Consider the following 22,140-nt stretch of genomic DNA (forward strand, 5'->3'; position numbering starts at 1 on the left):
GTTAAAGAATGTTCAGATGATAATTTGCAGACACACATGATAATTATGAGTACACACAAATATGTGGCATTTAAAAATTATAGTCATGTACTCACAGAGCTTGTTACTATGGAAACACATATGATGTCACACAAATTTAACATTCTAAATGTAGAGCCAGACTGAGGAAGGAAACAACAGGAAATGGAGCTGGGGAGATGAAAATCTGTGTAACACCAAAAGGAGTCCAACAGATAAAGAAATGAGTCAAACATCTCTGAAACAGAAAAAAAAGGTGAGTGAAAAAAATGTTCTAGGTCCTTCCAAGAGAGCCTAAGAAATATAATTATCAGCCCATTCTTTACCTCTGTGAATGCCCTACAATAATGAACTAATCTCAACTTTTAGCTGCATGTCATTAAAAAAAGGGAACGACAGAAGTAGAGGTCAAGGAGATAAAACAAATGAAATGCCAATCCAGTCAGGCAGGATTATTGAACATATATGCTCATATGTTAGTGGTAAGAGGCAAAAACACAATCTCTGTTTTCGAAGAATGCACAGTAGGGAAGACAAAACAAACACAGGGCAATTCAGTGCTCATTCAAAGTATGTGCAAAGGACACATCAGTACCAAGGAAGGTACAATTCTGGGGACTACCGCCATGATACACTGAGCTGGATTTTAAAGAACATTAAATGGAAGACAAAGTCACAAGTGAGTAAGAGGAATATGAAAATAAAGAGAGGTCATTTGGCTGAGGTACCACATACAGAGATATGGAAGGTAGAAGGCATTCAAGTTGGATGTGGAGCAGAGTACACCAGGAGGCTCCTGTGTTCCTAACAAAACGAATGAGAAGGCCAAACAAGAACCGTGCTTTCTAAATAATGCTTTAAGTAAACAGAGTGCACATGCCTGCAGGTGGGAAGCATTAGACATCACAGAAACCTGTTCCCAAGGCTGTACTCTAAGACTGCAGACAGAGGATGACCTGAATTTTGGAATAAGACAATGATAAGAAGAATACAAAAATGGCATTAGATTTAAGATAATTTGGAACAGAAGTTATAGGACATTATGGTAGGAGGAGTAGTGCGAGAACTGATGCAAAAAAAATATTAGAATTAGTACAAAAAGCACACCACTTAGCTTTAGCCATTCTGTGCAGTCACTTTTCATGCAACTGATGTTGCTGTGATTTTTCCTGATGTAAGGCATGCAACATGGACAGTGAACAGAAACTACTGTCTAGGACCTTGACCTACTTTAGAATCTGGGCCTCGTTAACAAATCGAACTAACGTTGATGTAACTGAAGTCACTGAGCTATCATGAAACAGTCCAAATGCGTGTTTTCCCTGAGTAAAACTAACCTGTAGTTGTGTGTAAACATTTCCATAAAGAAGCCTATCTCCTAATGCTTTCCAACTCAGCCTTCCCTCCTTGTCAATAAGAAATCCCTTCTCAGTATAGATGGTTTGGGAATTTGGATGGGAACAGAAGACACATCTGTCAATAAATCTATGAAATTAAGGCAACAGACTGAAAATAACACTAATATTGCTGAAGCTTAGATCACTGGAACTAAAATTATTCATATATTAATAAAAACTAGAAAATACTCCATTCTACATGGCAAATGAAAAAGTTCCATAGGCACCAATCAACAAGATCCACAGAAGCCAAGAAACATGTTGTGTGTAAGCACCATCCAATCAAAATCCAAATCATGCTAAGCCCTGGAAACCTGTCTGATGGCATTGCCATGGTATTACTGATCTCAAGACTATGAGCCCATAAATTTATATTGAAATATAATATATATATAGTCCCCACTTAAACTTATAAACTATGTATCTTACTCATACATGTGAAAGATGATATCTAATGTTTACATATATTTTTTACATTGGGAGAGATGAAGTCTATGTTTTACTTTACCTTTTAATCCCCAAACCCAAGGTTTTCAATGCCTCTGACGTTAAAAGTTAATAAACATCTTTTGTTTCCATATTAAGAATGAGGCCGGGATGAGGTACTCAAAAGAAAGTCTCGAAACGGAGAAAAGAAGGGATTCTGACAAGTCAGGAGCTCGTCTGAACTCTCAGGTGAGCTCTTCTTTGTCTTGCCGGTGAGAAAGCCAAAGAGCAGAGAGCGCAATGGAAGAGGTCAGTAGGCCAGGAAACGCTAGGAGAGACGTGTCAGCAGGCTTCATCTGTGCCAAAGGGACATCAGCCCAGTATCTTCATGAGGAGACTAAGGAAAAGCTAGGAATAGTTGGCCCCTTCCCCCTCCTGCCCACACGCCCCAGCTCATAGAGATTCTGTGACCCAGAGACCACAGCAGTTTCCTCTGCTCAGCCCAGGACAGGAAACTGGTTGTTGTTCAGATCTGGGGGCGGGGGGCGGGGAGTCCGGCCATTGCATTGACCATTTTCTGCACAATCTTTCAGATGAGGCGTGCAGTCAATCCGAATCACTCGCTGAGATGGTGCCCCATGCGTGGCCACACGTCGTGTAGACGCTGCCTTTGTGCAGCTGAGGGAACAATCCTTCCCAGCCCCTGCCGCACAGTCCGTATTTATATTCACATGTGCTTGTTGTGGCATCAGGGCCAGCAGATCACCATGACCGGGGTGAGCAGAGATTGCACTACTGATTTGGGAAGGGAGCCCCAGGTAGCCGGGTGAGGGGAAGGACGATGTGAGGGCTAGAATCTCTCTACTTGCCCCTCCACACTCTCCTCTGTCTGTTCCTCCTAAAAAGTACGTCTCCTGTGCAGGTGCCTTAGCCCTGCGGCAGCCTTCGTTAAAGACCAGCTAGCCTCACTTCCACAGTCTGGTTACACTGACAGGTCTCTTCCACAATGGTTACTAGGGCTAAACTTAAGGGGAGAATTAGAAAAAACAGAAGGAGACATGGTCAGTTCTTCTGTTTTGGACAAGATGAGCCGTGGATGACAAAGTGCTAGTAATCGGATTTGCTTCTCGGATTCAGATGTTTTGCTGGGTGGGTCCCAACGTTGTTGCTTCTTATCTTGGGCCACAGCTAGTGTTAACACAGAAGGATTTTTGTTCCAATAAAGGCTTTAGAGACCAGGGGGCTCTGTAGCCTGACACAGCTGTTCTGTAGGCGCCAGCTTAGGAATAGGAGGTAAGGTATCACACAATGGGCTCTCTCCTGTCCTTCACAGGGATCCCAAGAATCGCCAACACAAAACACAGACTCTCGGGGGAATGTTGTGCAAAATCAATGGTCTCGAACATCAAGGAGCCCCTCCACCAGGGCTCCATCAGCAGAAGAACCCAGAAGCAGAAACACCAGTGTTAAGGTAGGCTAGCATTATGAAGGGGAGGGGAGCAGGTGTCCTGCATCTCCTAGGCACTTCCCATGCTCCAGGTGTTTTTGGCTCTCACAACTCCCTAAGTCCTACCTTACTACTGGGAAAATCGAAGCACAGAGAAACAAGCCCGGGTGTCACATGAATGAGCCACATAGCCTAAAGTCAAACACAGTTCTCTTAGCTCAGAAGACGTACAGCACTTCTTTTCTCCCTCCTTTTGTTCCTTCTCCTCTCTTTCCATTCTTATCTTCCAACATAAATATTTACGGGGTACCCATGACACTCAGAATAGGTAAAGAAAAGGTCATGACAAGAAAAAACAAGTTTAAGATTATTAAACTGAATGTGTCTGGGGTGCTTAACTAGACCCAGCATGTTAAACATATATCCTAAATATATATTGAAATTAAGGTATTACATGCAGGAGAAACAACACAGGCCCAGCTCTGGAGAGGCCATATGTTCCTACCAGATTCATCTTTTTGTATCAGGTCTCACTAAATAATCTTATCAAAAACACCCTCTGGGTCCCATTTGACACAGTCATAATAAGTGAAATAATACATGGATGCTTAACATCATCATGCCCATCCAAGCAGAGAGGTGTCCTCTGGAAAGGCCTTCCTTCCCACCAGGAACATAACCTCTGCAATAGATCTTCCACTGACCCTGAGGTACCAAGGATGTCTACAAGAATGTCTTGGGGCATAGCCCTTCCCAGTCATCACTGCATCAGCCCTGTGGCCAACAGGGAGAGAGGACCTGGGCCTTGCTTGTGCAGTGTCCTGATGAGAATCTGAGGCTGCTTGTTCATGAAGTCCATGGAGAAGTAACACACTGAGACCCTGGGCAAGCAAGTCCATGACTCAGGTCCTCTGGACTCCCGGGGGGTTCCAGGGCAGACAGGCAGGGGCAGGAAAAAACAGAATATTTTAAACTATGCCCAGTTCTCAGGGTGAGGAAGGAGGCCATGTGTGAGCTGCTAATAGGAGAACTGTCAGGGAAATAAAGGCAGACAACCTGTGATTGATAGAAATACGAACTACCTAGAACCCAACATGCCTTCTCCCCCTGAGGATCCGCCAGTGAGAAACAGCATAGAAACAGCTTGTGCACCTGGCCTGGGCAGAGATGGGGACAGCAGCCCCCGAGTAGGTGGGCTCCAGTTCAGCTCCTGCTTTCTTGCTCTAGCTCCCCAACAGCTCCACCACCTCCCGGACCTCATCCACCTCCCCCAGCCAGCACGAAGCATCGCCACCAAGACCGCAACCCAACACGCCTCCACGTACATCCACCGCGCGCGACATGCGGCAGCCCACGGCCCCGGAGACCCAGGCCAGCAGCAGGCGCACCAGCAAGAACTATGACAATCCAGACACCTGGAGTCAAGGAATGGGGCGTGAGGCCCGCGAGTCCAGGGACTCGCAGTCCTGGGACTATGGGAGGGACCCGCGGGACACTCGCTCACTCTCGCAGTCGCGGGAGTACACACGCACATCCCCCAGTGAGTGGAAGCCATATTCCCAGCGCCGCGTGCTCTACCCGGCCTCCCTGCAGATGGACAGCGACTGCCGGTCAGAAATGCAGCCTTTGCGGCAGCAGCAGCAGGAAGAAGAGGACGACGATGAGGAAGCCTACTGGTCATCAGTGAGGACTCTGTATGAAAAGCTGCCCAGCTGCTCACGACCCAGGCCTGTATGTGCCTCTGGCCCAGCCCTCCTCCCCAAACCCGGGGGTCCTCCATTGTCCCTAGCACGGCTGCTTTCTCCCCTGGTCACCCAAGCTGAGCCCATCCTGGCTCCTTTCTTGTCTGTGTGACGGCCTGTCCCCTTCTCTCTGTAGCCCAAACCCAAGAATGCCATCACCATTGCTATCTCATCCCGGGCGCTCTTCAACATGGCGGATGACCAGAAAATCTACGAAGAGGAGGGCCTGGAAAAGTACATGGAGTACCAGCTCACCAACGAGAATGTCATCTTGACCCCCGGGCCCGCCTTTCGCTTTGTCAAGGTAGGGATTCTGCAAGCTGCCACAACCCTCCAGTCGACCTGGCAGCTCCTTCGCCACCCTTGACACCACTGCCCTTTCTGGTCAGCCGGGTTAGCCAGGTGCGGCTGGGCTTCCGCAGGGGCATCTAGGCTGCAGAGGACTCCAAGGCTCGCAGCTGTGGATGCGGGTGCTGGCCTGCCAGCCATGCACTCTTGCAGTAGCTGTTGTGTCCCCTCCTCCCAACAGCACTAAGAGTCCTGAGTAGAAATAAAACGCCTTGTTGACATTTGATGCAATTCACTTGATCCATTTGGCCAAAGACACAGCACGTTAGGATCATCAAGATGCTTTCTGCACTTTAGATCATGAATGAACACTGCAATGTAATACAGCGAACCCTAATTCCTTGCATACCTTGCACAGACACTACACAAGAGTACCTTCACATGCAAAGGACAGCTCCATAATATGTGGGCACAAAGTGCTGAGGGGATCAGTGGACACATGGGAAAAAAAAAAAACTATTCTGAAGGAGCACTTTGAGCAACAGTACGTGTGCCCTGTGTGCAGCCTATATACTCACACGGGAACAGTACAGGCATGATTGGCATGGCATCCAAGCAAGGATGGTATGTGACTTCCTGAAGCATTCCATATTGTTTTTTTTAATATTCATTTATTCATTAATTACATTGTATTACATGACACAATTTCATAGGTATTGGGATTCCCCCCCCCCCGTCACCCCAAACCCAAGCATGGTGAATTCCTTCACCCTGATGCATAACCACAGCTCAAGTTCCGTTGAGATTCCCTAATTAAAAGCTCACACCATACAGAGTCCAGCATCCCACTTGTCCAGTTCAAGTTCAATGGCCTCTTAGGGAGGCCCTCTCAGGTTTGTAGGCAGAGCCAGCAGAGCGTCACCTCGATCAATTAGAAGCTCCAACATATCATCAGCAACAGTCCAGGTACGATGAGGCTGGTGCAGAGTCCACTGAGTTGGTTGACACAGTAACACAGACAGAGGTAGAGACAAAGAAAGGTCTTCCATCCACTGGTTCACTCCCCAAATGACTGAGCTGGCCCAGACTAAAGTCAAGAGCTAGGAACCTGACTGGGGTCTTCCATGAGGTGGCGGGGGCACCAGTCCCTGGGTCATCATCCTCGGTTTGCCCAGGTGAACATTAGCCTGAACCAGACTCCAACAGGGCTCAGATAGGGGAAGCCTGCCTTGTCAGCAGCAGCTTACTCTGCTGTGTAACAAAACCTGCCCCCACAGTCCTTGTTTTCAGAACAAAAGCTAGGGAGATTAACAAGGAAGGCAGATTTTACAAAACAAAACATAAGCAAAGCATTAAAGGGAGAGAAGATTGATCTTTCTACCTCTCTCCCAGAGAGAATTCTAGGACACCAAGTGTTGTAACAATTTTCAACAAACATTCTCCATGCATTCAGTGAGTATTAACTCAGGTCCCAGGCATGCAAGGCTAAAAATACAGAAATGAATGGCATGAGCCCGCCTTAAAGGAGCCATCATCTGTCAGTGAGGTGTCTTCAGTGCTTGAGTTTGCCTCTGATGATTTGCTCTTTCCTGGCCTCCCACTGCCCACCTTGCCTGCCCCTCTTCACACACACCCATGTTTGCAACCCTCAGGCACTGCAACACGTCAATTCGCGACTCCGTGATCTGTATCCTGATGAACAGGACTTATTTGATATTGTACTGATGACTAATAACCATGCCCAAGTGGGAGTACGGCTTATAAACAGCGTCAATCACTACGGTAAGTAAAATAAATACCATGTGGAAGACCAGCTCGCAGCGCTGCGAGAGTGAAGCCATGCTATTTTGCTAACTGTGGCTGACCCTCTGCAGTGTCTTTGATACGGACACCCCCTTCTGCGTGAGGAATGTTTATTTGCCTATGTCAGAACAAGAGAGGCCATGTTCATTTTTAACTTCAGCGCAGAGTTGGGCTCAAAGCTCTGGACTTAACTTGTCAAGTGTGAATTTCAAAGTCTTAATCCCAGGTCCTGCGATATATTTCTCTGTTTTATGTTTTTCACTTCTGAACTTGACTTCAAGGAGCCGTCAAGCTAAAGGCTTTCGCTGCGTGATCAAGCTTCTCGCTCACCACAGATCCGTGTTAAGGTTTCAAGGTTTCACCTCTCTTTCTCTTAAAATCTGATTCTTCCAGGCTGCTCTTGCCCCCACACACATCAAGTACACACTCATGCTATCAAGACGGTCTTGACTTATTTACATGGAAAATGTGATTGGGTCTTGTTTCTCCAGAGTTCTTCACCAGTGTGTCAGGACTTAAGGAGAGAAGTCCCCACTCTCCCTATTACACAATTACCTGACTTGTTTAGTGGAGCATCTCTGATCTGTTTTCTAAGTCATACACACAGTCCCCTAAAAAAGTTAAGTGAAAAAAAAAAGGGTTTAAATCGGGCCTGTTTAAATTCTAGACCTACATTGGGCTTCTGTATTAGAAAGACATATTATAAATAGTTTCAATTTATATTATGGTATGCATAAGACTAGTGTCTTACTGTGATATACATTATTTTTACTAATGCCTCCTTCACCATATTATGAGCTGAAAAGAGAAAACATAACGATGTTGAGCTCAAATGAGTGGCAAATAGTAATCAGTCAGGCAGTGAAATCTGACATTGTGAGACCTATCTTCTCACTGTTTTCTCAGTAGACAATTTAGGTCAATCCATTCCTTGCCACATTAAGTCCATCAAGGCTAGACACACAAGGAATCAGCTATTGACCAGAGATTCTGCTGATGAAACAACTGCGCTCAACCTCTCATGAAGTCTTGTTTATGGAAGCAAAAGCTTGCACCTGGAAAAGTTTGTTACTTCCCTTCTCTCCGTACTGAGAGCATTTCTCTTTGCCGTGGTCATTATTATATAAAATAAATAAGTCAATAAATAAACAAATAGAATCAGTGGTTCTCCTTGCCTGGCTGTAACGTGAACTGGGAAGGGTGGCATGTGAATCATTTCTGAAGCCCGAGTGTCACCAGACCATTTCTGAGTCATGAAATCTTGAAGCATTTACAGCGTCCACTTCAGTGCCACTTAGTCCAATGTCGGCTTAAGTGCAAAAGTGAAAGCATTTTGAAAATCCCATTCCAATTGCTGATGCAGCCCACCCAGACTGCTGGACTCTACAGATGACAAACAACTGACTAAAGTTACTCAGCTTTGTATCAGATGTAACTCTCAAGTTTATTATATATTGTACCTGCAAACAACTTTTAATAACTACGTATTTTATTATATGAATGCTATATTTTACATATTTATCCCCACATCTGTTAATGTTTTTTGCTTTAATCAATATCTCTGCACTGAGCTGTCTCTACGTAAATCAAGAGTCAGAATATTCCCTTAGGATAAATATCTTAAACAGAAAAATATGGGTCAAAAAGTGTAAACTCACTCAAAGCTCTTGATACATTTCTTCAGTTAATTTCTAGAGGCTTATACAAATTTATGCTTTCATCCTTAGCATACATTAATACTTATTTTACATATGTTCCCTCTGAAAGCCAGAATATGTTATTTCTAAAATTGGTGCATATTTTTAAAAATTTATCACTACATGCTTGCATTAAAATTTCAAGACAGGATAGAATGACAATTTTGGTTGTTCTGTTGTTTTCACAAAAATAATTTAAGTTTTGGTATAACTGATTATAATCATCATTGTCATTGAAATAAATGTAGAAATAACACTTAACCTAGAGTGACACCTTAACAAAATCTTTCAATAAGAGGATATAATTCAAGGAAAACACTGTTATTCTGGCCTCAAGAAGAATCAAACTTGGAAGTGCACACCATGCCTGCATGTATTTTCATGCCTCCATTTCTTTGTATGTGGTGAGGATACTAAAGCTTGCCTTAGGGAGCGATGTGATGGTAAAGTAGGTTAAGCTTCCACTTGGAACAGACATCCCGTATCGGAGGGCCAGTGTCAATCCTGGCTGCTCTGTGAAGGCAGTGAATGAGGGCCTAACGCCTGGGTCCTTGCCATTCAGATAAAGGACCCAAATAATATTGTTGTCTTTTTGGTTTTTGCCATGGTCTTATCCAGCTGTTCCAGGCAGACAAAAAACATATGGGTCTCTTTCTTTCTTTCTAGTCAATAAATAAATTCTGAAGCAATAATATCTTCCATACAAGTGCTGTGAGAGCAAATTGGCATGGTCTTTGTTGGTCTATAAACTGTTAATGCACCAAACACACACACACACTGCTACATTAAGTAGCTGAAAATATTTTTAATATTGGTACTGTCAAAGCAATTCCAAAGTCTTGGAGATATCTAAGAGAGCTTTCCCTTGAATTTACAATTCACTTATTTCTAAGGCAAATTTCACTTGGCTTTCCAGTGTTTAGTCTTGACTGTGACACCTTTGCTTGGATGTTACCAGGCTTACTTATTGATCGCTTCTGTCTGACTGGTGGAAAAAGCCCCATTGGTTATCTGAAGGCATATCTTACCAACTTGTATCTATCTGCGGATTCTGACAAAGTACACGAAGCAATACAAGAAGGTATTAGTCTTATTTTGCCCCTCTACTTAATAGAGAAGTATGCACTAACAGTAATTTGTAGGGCAGACATCCTGGGTGATTCTATATCTTGTGTCCTTGTTGATGATCCTGCTAAGGTGCTCCCACATGGACAGTCTAAATTGTCATTGAGAACTTCGACCTGTCTGGAGGCAGGCACCTTCAATGATTGTCCTGCGGTTTATTCACAGTTCTCTGCGTCTGTGGACGCAGGGACCACTAGATGAGAGCATAGACAACTGCACCGAGATGTGTGGTTATGAAGGGGAGTTGAAACTTCAGGTCTGAGAGAAAGCAAATTTCATGAGCCTAAGACAAAGGTTCATCAGTCTCCCTGATCTTTCAGGTATTGCCTCTGCTACAATGTACGATGGAGCCAAAGACATGGCTTACTGTGACACACAGCTGCGGATGGCCTTCGATGGGGACGCGGCCCTTTTCTCCGACGAGTGTGAACAAACTGTCAAGGAGCACGGGATGGACAAATTCTATCAACACGAAACAATGTTTGAGAATAAAGCACCTGCTCAGGTGGGTCCAGTGAACTCCAATGAACTTATTCTCTAAAATGTGAATGTAGATTTTTTTTCCACTGGAATTACTTTAATTTTAGGCAAGCCATGCCTAAGTCTCTGATCCTTTACAATTTTCTCCATATCTTTAGTGAATTTTTTCTCTTTGAAACCTCTGCAGCTGACTTTTTAAAAACTTATCATTGCGTTTTATAACCTTTTGGAAATGCTTCTATGATTTTTTTCATTATACAAATTCACCCCTTCTAAATTATAAATAACAAAGGTAATACAGTTTACAAATAATCTATTACAACATAATAGGTTCTCAGAAACCGATTATTTTCAGTAAAGCAACAAACATTTGATGAGTCTCACACTCCTTGACTTCAACTCAAGAAAGCCATCGCTTAATTGAGAATATCTACGAAGCCAAGCGCTTGGACTAAATTAAAAAAAATAAGCCTCAAACAAGCAGGCACAAACAATGAATATGTAGTCAAATGTGTAAACTATGAATCTGTAACCAAGCTGTTTTAGAATCCATCTATAACATGAAGCGTGAAAATCAAGGTGTGAAAAGCACAAAATGCACAACTCTTAAGGTAAGGAAATTTGAAACACCGAAGTATTTTCCAAACTGAATCTGAACTGATGAAACCTTCTGTTTTAATTCATGAATGCACCCAAGGAACTTCCTTTTTATATCAGTTCTTGAACTTATTCTAAATTTAAGTATTATTTTTGCTTATAGTCATAAAAGTATGAGTAACCCAATTAGAAGCTGCAAAGTTTTATTAGTATCTAACTTCACATTACAGCAACACATTTTTACCTATGTATGTTTCGGTGAGTGTACATGTTTAGTAAGAATATTTCATAGGAAATCTGCCTATTTTCTGGCTTTTAAATTGTACAGTACCATACCATGCCACATTGCTAACTATACATACTATATTCTAGAACAGAGCTCTAGCACTGATTTATCTTAGCATAATACATGTTGTTCCCCAACACAAGATTTTATTGTTTTGAAAACTATATGATATTCATTATCTGTATCATATTTTTATTCATGCCTGTCAATGAAAATTCACATTTTAGAAATCTTAGCTACCATGAATAGAACTGCAATAAACATGGTAGCTATGCTATTTTACATTCCCACCCAAACTGTATGAAAACTCCAGTTTCTCCATGTCCTTCCTCACTTACACTTATCTTTTGTTAATAGCCATCCAAATTGGTGTGATATATCTCATGATGGTTGACTGGCATTTCTCTGGTGATTAATGAGATTAGTTATATTTAGTATCTTTTCATATTTATCTTCTTTACAGAGCTACCTACTCAAGTTCTTTGTATATTTTTAACTGCCTTATTTGAGGTTTTTGTTTGTTTTTTTTTGTTTGTGTTTAAAGTATATGTATGTACATATGTATGGCATACATTTTCCCCATTCCATATACTGAGTTCACCCTGTTGCTTGTTTTCTTTGCTGTACACAATTTTTTAGTTTGATATAATACCACTTGCCTATATTTGCTCTTTAAGTCACCTTTTTCTGAATTAGGTAATGTGAAGGTCAAACCTAGTTACTATAACAATATCCAACAAGTTCCTAGTAAATCTACCAGCCATCGGTATGCAATAGCTATGTCAACACAAAACACTGCTGTTTCTTCGCACTGGAAGTACAGCTTTTCCATAATGGCAGGAAGGCATTCTAAGGTATGTTCTGCTGCGAAGAACAAAGTGATGTGGTACATTCCCACCTGCAGACATCAAATTAGTTCCCTGGTAGCAGGCGTTGTAGCTGATTATAATAATGTCCCGATTTTCTCAAATGGAGCTAAGTCTGAAAGTCACCAGCAAATGGGAAAACTGAAGAGAATTTGACACCTGCAGTGCAACTCCTGTGCCTTCAGTATGGCACAGTGAAAGGCAAGTGATCTCATTTGAGCTGTCTCAGCTCTGTGTGTGTGTGTGTGTGTGTGTGCGCGCGCTGAGGAAGTATAACTTACATGCAGTAAAAATCATCAGTTTTACTGGATAGTTCTAAGCATTTCAGAAAAATACATTCAGTTGTGAGAACTCTACCAAAATAAAACCACTCAACACTTCACTGAAATCACAGAGTTCTCTCAAGTTCCTCTGTGGTCATGTATGTTCCCATCTCCAGCCTGTGCCAACCACCACTGTGGGCCATCTGCCTGTAGTGTGGTTTGCTAAAGGTCACCCACATCATTGCATGTGTCAGCAGTCTGCTTCTCTTATTGCTGAGCAGCATTCTGTTCTGTGTGTGTAAAATATTTCCTTTACAAATTTACCTGTTGAAGGACATTTTGGTCATTCATAGTCTTTGGCATTTCCAAATGAAGCCACTTTAAATATTAAGTTCTATGTGAACAGAATTTATTTTACTTGAATAAATATGTGCAAGTGGAATAACTAGGTTACCCAGTCACAACATGTCTAACTTTCTAAAACAGTGTACAAAGCAATGCTGACATTTTGCATTCTTAAGACGACTATCAAGAGATTTTGTTGCTCTACAACTCTGATGTCTTTTGGCTTCAGCAGTTTCATTTTAAAATTTGAATTTTTTTAGTGATAAATTATATTAAACATCTTATCTGGTGCCTTGAATCATTATTCATCTCCTTTAGTGAACTATGTTGCTTTTTTTTGTTAGATATTTTAAATGACTGAATTTTGGGAGCGAATTATACTGGATAACATCTTTTATCAGAAATGCTTTAAAAATGTTCTTATTGTGTAATTTTTTCCTTTTAATATTTTCAATGTCTTAATAAAAAGAAACACACACTTGTTAAAGTTAAGCTTACCCAGTTGTCCTTTCATGGACTGTAGTTTTGCTGTTGTATCAGGATGCCTTTTCCTAATTCAAAGTCATAAAGGATCTCTCATGTTTTACTTGGTTTATTCTCATATTTCGAATTATAATCTAGTGTGAGCTAATTCTGTTTTTGACTAAAGTGTGTGTAGTGATTCTTTTTTTTTCCTACTTTTGGAAATCTTAATTGTCTCACCATTATCTGCTGAAAAGATTGTCTTTCTGATCTATATCTCTAATGTAGATATCCATCATTTTATTAGTATTACGTACTCTTGATTTTTTGTAGTTTTACTGGAGGTTTTAAGTTGGGGGCTTAGTATTTACTAAAATCACTTCTCTTGTCACATAGATTTAATAAGCCGTTGGGGAGGAAGAGTCTTGCTGGAATTTATATTGGAACTGCATTTAATCCACAGCTGATTTGGGAAAGAACAGATACCTGAAAAATACTGATTCTTTCATGCAGTGTGGAATATAGATCCAATCACTTAAGTCATTTTTAAAAATTTCATTGTTTTGTTTTGTTTTCTTTTGTTTGTTTCCACATTGAGAAACTACACATTTTACAGATTTATACTTAAACATTTCATATTTTTAAAATTAGTATTGTGAATGTACTTCTAAAACACTTAATGCTATTTGTTTAACATTAACACATGGAAAAATAATTATTTTTCAGGTGCTCAACCTGTACCATGCAAATTACCTCGTCTTAATAACAGTTTAATAGATTGAGCTATTTCTAAGTACACAATAATTTTTACTACAATAAGGATAGTTTTATTTCTCCCCTTACGTGTTAACCTTTTACCTTTGGCACCTTATCATCTTTTTAGTACATTCAGTGCAGTGTTTAGCAATAGCTCTGAAAGTAGGTATCCTTGCCTTGTTTACGGATCTGATGTAGTCGGTCATGCTGCATGTTACCTTCAGTTTCTTTCAGGATGAAAGAGTTTGCTTTTTATCTCTAGTTTTTGAGAGTTTTTCTAATAAATGGATGTTAAACTTTGACTAAAATGTGTTTTTTCACCTATCAGGGGAAACATGCAGATCCTCTTAGTGGTAAATTCATCAGCACATTCGTTAAGTGTTGCAGCAGCTTTGCATTGCTTGGTAGAAGTTCAAGTTTGCTATGTAGCATTATCCTATTTATCTATTGCTAGATCCAAATTGTGAAGATTTGCAAATTTTTTTGCCTTCATGTCTTATAAGGAATATAAGTCCACAGATTTCTTGAAATATCTTAATCTGATTTTGGAAACAGAGTAAGGCTAACTTAATAAAATATGATACAAACTGTTTCAAATGTTTAGTAGAATTTTTCCAGAGAAGCCATCTGGTCTTGCATTTTTTTTGTTATTGTTGTTATTGGAAAGCACTGAACTAATAACTCAGTTATACTAACAGTTACCAACTTACTATTCAGATTTTCTGTTACTCTTCTCATTCCATCCCTCTGCTTATGAAAATATATTTTTCATGAAACTCTCTTAATTCATTTAAGTCATTGCACTTATGCACATAAACTCTTTTTCACAAGTTTATCATGCTTTTAGTAATAGTGATATATCTTTACTTTTATAATTCTGAGATTATTAATTTGTATCTTTTTATTCTTATTTAGTTTGGATGGAGGTGTACCAATTTTATTTAAACTAGTTGCCCCTAACACTTTTAATATAGAAGCAGAAATTACTAATTTAAGACCTCTCCATTCTTTTCTAATATAAGAACGCAATGCTGGAAAATTTCCTCTAAACTCTTTACCCCACAGGTTTGTATAGGTGATGGTGGTATTCTCATTCAGTTTTTTTTTAAGTTTCCCTGTGATTTCCATGGGTTATAAGTAGGCTGATGACCAATTATCTAGAGGGTCTTTTTTATTATCAAATCTGAGTTTACCTCCCTTGTGATTAAAAAAAAAGTTTGTATTGTAACTTTTAAAATTGCTGGGATGTATAAGATGCGATCTACCTTGGTTAATGGATTTTGTGTCTTTGAGAAGAATATTTGTTCTGTTGTTAATGGTTTCAGTGATATATAAATGTCAGTTAAGCAAGTGAACACAGGTGTTATTGTTCTGATACTTTATATCAGTGGCAGTTTTCTGTCTACTTTTAGCTCTCATTGAAAAGACAAGGTTGAAGTCTTCCAGTATAACTGAAGATTCACCTATTTTTGTCTATGTTATTGGTTTTGCATCATGTATTTTGTGTATCTGTTGTCTGATATCCACATATTTTGTCCTCTGGATATCTAGCAATCCTTTCCCAATACACAGTACTCCTGCTGGGATTCCCATCATCACTACAGCTGTTGTTGGCTCATTAATTTTTTTCTTTATTGTATCTTTGTATAATTTTATTCCGTGTCTTTATATTTTAAATTGTCATTATAATTAACTTATTTTTCATGTAAACAGACTTGGTACTGCCTTTTTATATAACCCGACAATCTCTGCTTGCAGTGTTGTTTATTATACTGTTTCAGTTTAATGTGGTCACTGCTCTGGTTGGATTAAAATCTGTCTTCCATCTGTTGTTTATTCTTGTGTTTTACTTCTGGATTTATTATTGTGTGTTTCATGTTTCATTTTATCCTCACTTTTGGCTTATACCTCATTTAAGCTTTTCTTCCACAGTTACTGCAGGGCTTACTCTATATTACTTTAAGTAATCACCGTCTAGTAGCAAAGCATTTTACACCCTGTCGTATGAAGTATAACCTTTGCCTCTCCTGTGTTTTGTTCCAATTTTGTCACACAAGTGTAGTTAATCTATGCTATAAATTCATAATACTATGCTACTAGTTTTGGTTTTGGTAGTATTTAGAGTAAATAAGGATAAGATAAAATTTCATATCCCTCTTCATTAAAGCCATTTTCAGGGATAGGCCTTGTTTGTTATAGATGAAAATTTTTCCATGCTTTTGTATTTCTTCTGCCACAGGTCTTTTGAACATTCATATAGTACAAATCTGTGGGCACAGAATCCTCTTTTTTCTTAGCTGAAAGTCTTTATTACTGTGTCACTTTTGAAAACTATTTCACTCTATTATATCTTCCAGTACTTTATAGATATTATTTTTGAATTCTTTGATTCTGAGGAATAACACTTTGGAAACTTTTTATTTAAACCCCTATATGTAATAATTGTTTTTTTTTTCTTTCCCAGCTGATTTAAAGACTTTCTACATTTCTTTTGGTTTCAGGAGTTTGGCTATGATGTGTGTATGACACTATTTCGTTACTATGTTCTTTTTTCCCATTCTCTTTCAATTTGTATAATTTCTGTTTATCCACATTCAAGTTTAGCAAGTCTGTCCTCAGCTATGTGGACTGATGATACAAAGCATTCTTCATTTCTTCATCTCTGGACAACATTTACTTTCAACTCTTCTATCTTCCCTGTCTTGGCCAAAATCACTAGTTTACTCATGTATATTGCCTAACCTTAGAGCAGATGCTGAAAGAGGTGAATCATACTTATTGTAAGTTTCCTCTGTTGGCTTGATGATATCAAGGGCACCAATACAATTTTTTTATTCTTCTGAAAAGTAAATGGCATTTTTGTCTATTTGAATTTATTATGGTTTCATAAATCATTACTAGTTTGCCAGTCACAGTGTGTAGATATAGAGGATTTGATTAGTATTTTATCTGGCCATGAACCTGCCTCCTTCTCAGCTAGCAAAAATTCTGATGGATTGAATCAATATCATCAGGACTTGAACATGTTTGAGGTTTTTGTTACCGTTGTTGCATGCAAGCAGCACACTTTTCCAGCTTGAAGCTGAATCTGATGGTGTAAACTTGTTTCTGAGATTTTTATTGGTTTTCTGGCTGTGCCTTCAGCTTTCTTCCTGAACCTCAGCGAAGGCCGCCACAGTCTGACCCTCCCAGCGGCTGCTCACCTCTGCCTGCTCTCCCATATTTCTGTGGACAGAGGGGAAGACTCGCCCGGATCCTGCCTTTCCCACAGTGACAGTGCAGGTTTAGTGATCTGGATTCATACTGCATTGCTTTCCCTCTCCCTTCTTCTAATAAGAACTCTTTTCTTTCATTCCCTCTTCCATAGTAACAGTGGATCTTGCTCATGGTGCAGTGCATTAACAGTCTGTGAGATACTTCTTCCAAAAGGATAAGCTGTTTATTCCTTAGGGTATCAGGTAGAGTTTTAGTCTTTTCCCACGTTGGTACCTGCTCATATCACCCAAGTTGTACTAGAAAGCATGACTTCTTTCATTTTCTAACCTTCCTGACATTTTTCTTGCACATTTACTTTAGCCCGTGGACAAAAGCCTGAAAGATAATGTGAACTTTTTGTGTTTATTGAACCCAGAGCTTCTATCATCCCTCTTCAGCCCACACTTTTCCTTATCAATTTTTTCCATGACTCAAATAGTTCATACTTGCTGGTGCAGAGTCTGCTATTTCTTTCTCTAATGCTGTGCCCAAAGGATACCACAGCTGCCATTGCTCTTCTCCTTGAAATGTGCCTGTTTTCCTTAGGTCACATGCTAATTGCCTGTCTTGTGATCTCATCTTATTGATGATTTCAAAAAAAGCTATTTTTTTTTTCAGATTTTTTTTTCTTAGAGTGGGAGTAACAATATTGCTGGCTTTTTACAGCTTAGTTAAGCAAATTCCAAATGTTTTAGGTCAAATGACTCCTTAAAAATCATTATTTTTTTTAGTAACTTCCCCTACTGCTTCTATATTTTAATTGATAAATTTTATATTTATATTACTCTAAAAAGTTACAAACTACAAGAAAACATAATAAAACTAGACAGAAGAAAATGTGATGGCTACCTTTAAGAAACATGATATAAATTCAACGATTCCTATTCCTTCCCTTTGGAATTTATTCAGAATTAACGAGTACTGTGTCCCTCTGTGTTTCAAAGGCAAATCGTAGGACCCAGTACAGTGCCTAAATCTTCCCTTGCATGCACCAGGATCCCATATGCTCGCCGATTCATGTTCCGGGATTCCATTTCCCATCCAGCTCCCTGATTGTGGTCTGGGAAAGCAGTAAATGATGGCCCAAAGCCATGGACTCTGCATCCACAGGGGAGACCCAGAAGAAGCTCCAGGCTCCTGGCTTTGGGTGAGCTCAGCTCTGGCCATTGTGGCTATTTGGGGAGTGTATAGGCACATGAAAGCTCTTTCTCTGTGTACTTCTTCTCTCTGTAAATCTGCCTTTCCAATAAAACATAAATAAATATTAACAAAAAGACAAATTGTGACCAAGCCGGTTCCACCAACTAACACCACACCAACACTGCTACTTTTTCCAACTACCAAGTTATGGGCTACTTTAAAAACATATGTGGAAGCCTCCATCTTTAGAAAATACATATATAGCTTTTGCTATAAATCCAACTTCAGAGAAAGGATCACACAAATCATTTTCAGAAAACAGTTTTCGGTAGAATAGACATTGAGGCAACCTTTTAGCTGAAAACAAGGCCATCTTCAAATATCCTCAATTCCATCTCAGGAATCAGCAATTTATCCAACGGAAACCACTTACTTTGGTATGAGTTGTACAGAGAAAATCAGCATGGAACATATGCAAAGATATTAGGAGGAAAAAAAACCAGACCCCCTCCCCAAAAAAGGAGAGAAAGAACAAAATCAGCGAACTAGAAAATGTTGCCACAGAACAGAAAAAAACTGTGACTGAACATCTGCCACATTTTTAGAACTTAAAGCAAAACCATTAACCAAAAATGCAGTAATCAGAAAAGAGATGATAAAATGTGTAGATATTAGAGATCAAAATAACAAAAGTAGATATTAGAGATATCTAAAGTAGATATTAGAGATCAAAATAACAAAAACAGATTACAGGTAAAGAAAACTTAACATATACATTAGCAGACTCCCTGAAGGAAATTCTGTTTAAATAAGGTGTGGTAACTGCAATCATGAACATTTATAAAAACATACAAGTTTTAAAAACCCAGAATTATCATATATTTTGCATATGTTAAATGTTTAACCTGTAACTAAGATTAAAGGACTATATGGGCAGTCGAGAAGACCCAGCATGGTCATCACTGAGACACGGACCTGTAACATTATTTGACTACACAGATAAATAATTTGGGGGCTATGTTCATAAAGATCCTTAAGTACTAAATGTGTATATGTGTGTGTGTGTGTGTGTGTGTGTGTGTGTGTGTGTGTGTGTGTGTTAGGGAAAATATCGAGCTTTTCGCAAATTTCCCAACAGTAGCACTTGATAGCAAAAGTTATTAGAATATTAATACATATAAAATAATAGAAACCAATGATCCCATATCCAGGCAAAAGTTGGAGTAAAGAGGAATATACTGGTGAGAGCGTACTACATCTCTGAGACGATTATTTCCATATGATATTCTTCCAAAAAGAAGTATTATAGGACAAATTTTGACCAACATGCGGATAAGTGAATGTGCTGTGGTAGAGTGGCATAGAATATACTTGTATTGAATCACGGACATTAAACTCAAACACTGTAGCAATCAGGGTCACTGAAAAGAAATATGGAACTTCACAATGCAGAAAATCATGTAACTAATGAAGACAGAAATGTAAGAAAGAAAGTGGAAGTGTAATTGTGCTGATACACCATCAGTTGCAATAATCACTCAAAAAATGAAATGTAAATTTGATAAACAGAGATAGAATTCAATGAAGAAAATGTAAATAGGTAACAAATCAGATAATGAAATAAATAGGAAATTAGAGACTGGAATTAAAATAATAAATCAACAGGGGTTCTAATCAACATTATGTTTACAAAAGAAACCAATTGAAGGAAATAATGCAAGTTCCCTTATACATCAGACAACCCATGTCCCCTTCTGTACACACACACAAGAAAGACACAGATTAATGTGTACCCTATAAAGTCTTTAAACACTGGGATGTAATAAAAAAATCACAATACAGAACCAATATTATCTCTATAATATATACATAACAGGTTAATACAAAGTATATATGTAATATCTTTATATGGAATAAAAGCTCAACTATTGTTTTAGAAATGGCAAAATCTGATTGTATATTCTATATAGGACATATAACTAACACTAAGTATTCAGAAAGGATGAAGTTCTACAAAGGCACTGTAAATATAAGGTCAGGTTTGATTCAGGCAAAGAAAATCGTTGAATTAGGTAAAGGAAGATACTTTATACAGTAAAAAGGCACAGCGCACAAAAAGAAAACTTTAAACTAGCAGTTCAGTTTGACTGACTGGAGTTTGTTTAGAAGGAACATCTATCCCAGTTACTACAAATAGTTGTATCACCTGTCCTGTTTCAATTATTTTTGGAACATTCTTTCACTTCTAAAACATCTGGTTTTAGAAGATACATGATAGGACTGTCCTAGGTTAACTCCAGGAGTGCAAGAATAGTTGCTCTGTATGGATTTTCAGCACTGTGTCACCAGGCTCATTCACAGTGCACACAATATGTAAAAGATTATATATACATATACATACATACACACATATACACACACATATAGCTCTGTGTGTGTGTGTGTGTGTGTGACCTCTTATATATTTCTTGTAAGGCTCTATTTTTTTCAATGACTTCTGGCTCCCAGGATCACAGCTTTATGTATGTTCCTCTTACAGGGTCCCCTGAAAGCCTTTCTGGAAGATTTAGGCAGACTGCAGAAGAAGTTTTATGCCAAAGATGAACGGTTACTCTGTCCCATTAGGACCTACCTAGTTACAGCTAGGAGCGCAGCCAGCTCAGGCGCCCGCGTGTTGAAGACTCTTCGCCGCTGGGGTCTGGAGATAGACGAAGCTCTTTTCCTTGCCGGAGCCCCCAAAGGTCCCATCTTGGTGAAGATCCGTCCCCACATCTTTTTTGATGACCAGATGTTCAACACTGAAGAGGGACAGAAATGCGGCACCATTGTGGCTCACGTACCTTATGGCGTTCATCAGAAATGCAGCAATTAGGGATTGGGAGAAGAAATAAAACACCTGACAGTCTGGTATTAGAGATGCCACTTCTTTAGGCTATTTATGCTAATTAGATAGGTGTTTCAGAAGACTGGACCTCAGGACTTAGCAAACATTTGGAAATGTTTTCTCTTCATGTTTGAACGCTCAAGTTACCTTCAAGCTACTTCCCTTTAAACTGTCGGTGATGTTGAATGCCACTGCACCTAAGTCCATAAGTCCCAGCGATGACTCTTTAGGATCATTCTAGAACCTGAATACTTGAATGTTTAAGGGGCTGCTTCAGAAGCTTACTAAGCCTCGCCATAACACTGCTCATTTTTTATTGTTAATAGAATAAATGATTACCCATTGTTGTGCTAGAACAGGGGTGTTCAGAGATGGACTATGATTAAGTCCATTCTTAGAACCTAGAGTATCTTTTATTCTGTTTCTTCTATGACCACCCTTTTAACCCATACTAAATGAAAAGGTCACTTCAACTACCTGCACATACCAATTTTGACACTGCTCATTCACAAATAAATCAGCTGGTTGTGCTGAAAGGTAGAGTTCTAAGATGATCTCTAGATCAAACCACCTGGGAAGGTTTCTTGGCAGCCTAGTTCATGGGTTAGCTGCCTCTGGAACATAAAACTTCATATTAAAACTCTGGCATTGGCCATGGCAGGTTGACCCAATGACGTTATAAAGGAGAACAAATTAAACTCTTAAAAACCTCTTGGCCACTGCTTCAAAATGTAACATGAAGCATAGAATCTTGGCCCTTCATGGTTATTGTCTTGTGATTTTTGTTGTGTTTCACCCAAAACTGGTTATTAACTAAAATACAACTTGTATTTACCATGAGATGGTCATTTTATGTTACCTCA

The 22,140-nt window shown here is 39.5% G+C and overlaps 1 protein-coding gene across 5 annotated transcripts; it reads left to right on the forward strand.

The window, feature by feature from the left end:
• Positions 1-137: 137 nt before the first annotated feature.
• On the forward strand, positions 138-21,633 carry NT5C1B (5'-nucleotidase, cytosolic IB). 5 transcript variants are annotated; one of them, XM_036496527.2, is made up of 10 exons: positions 138-274; positions 2,001-2,090; positions 2,435-2,617; positions 3,175-3,312; positions 4,516-5,019; positions 5,167-5,334; positions 6,971-7,100; positions 9,777-9,899; positions 10,264-10,448; positions 20,933-21,633. In XM_036496527.2, the coding sequence occupies exons 1-10, from the start codon at positions 242-244 to the stop codon at positions 21,263-21,265; spliced, it is 1,887 nt and encodes a 628-aa protein (XP_036352420.2). In that variant the 5' UTR covers positions 138-241; the 3' UTR covers positions 21,266-21,633. The 5 variants fall into 5 exon arrangements, with proteins under 5 accessions (XP_036352420.2, XP_058524230.1, XP_058524228.1 ...); XM_058668247.1 differs by lacking the exon at positions 20,933-21,633 and adding an exon at positions 20,364-20,387; XM_058668245.1 differs by lacking the exon at positions 3,175-3,312.
• Positions 21,634-22,140: the final 507 nt, after the last annotated feature.

This window comes from Ochotona princeps, chromosome 8 (genome assembly GCF_030435755.1).
Source record: "Ochotona princeps isolate mOchPri1 chromosome 8, mOchPri1.hap1, whole genome shotgun sequence".
In the NCBI taxonomy this organism is placed as follows: domain Eukaryota; kingdom Metazoa; phylum Chordata; class Mammalia; order Lagomorpha; family Ochotonidae; genus Ochotona; species Ochotona princeps.

Coding starts and splice junctions, on each gene's coding strand:
- NT5C1B (XM_036496527.2), top strand. CDS start 242: ATGAGTCAAACATCTCTGAAACAGAAAAAAAAG. Junction 2,091..2,434: donor GAGCTCGTCTGAACTCTCAG/GTGAGCTCTTCT, acceptor ACAATCTTTCAG/ATGAGGCGTGCAGTCAATCC. Junction 10,449..20,932: donor AGAATAAAGCACCTGCTCAG/GTGGGTCCAGTG, acceptor TTCCTCTTACAG/GGTCCCCTGAAAGCCTTTCT.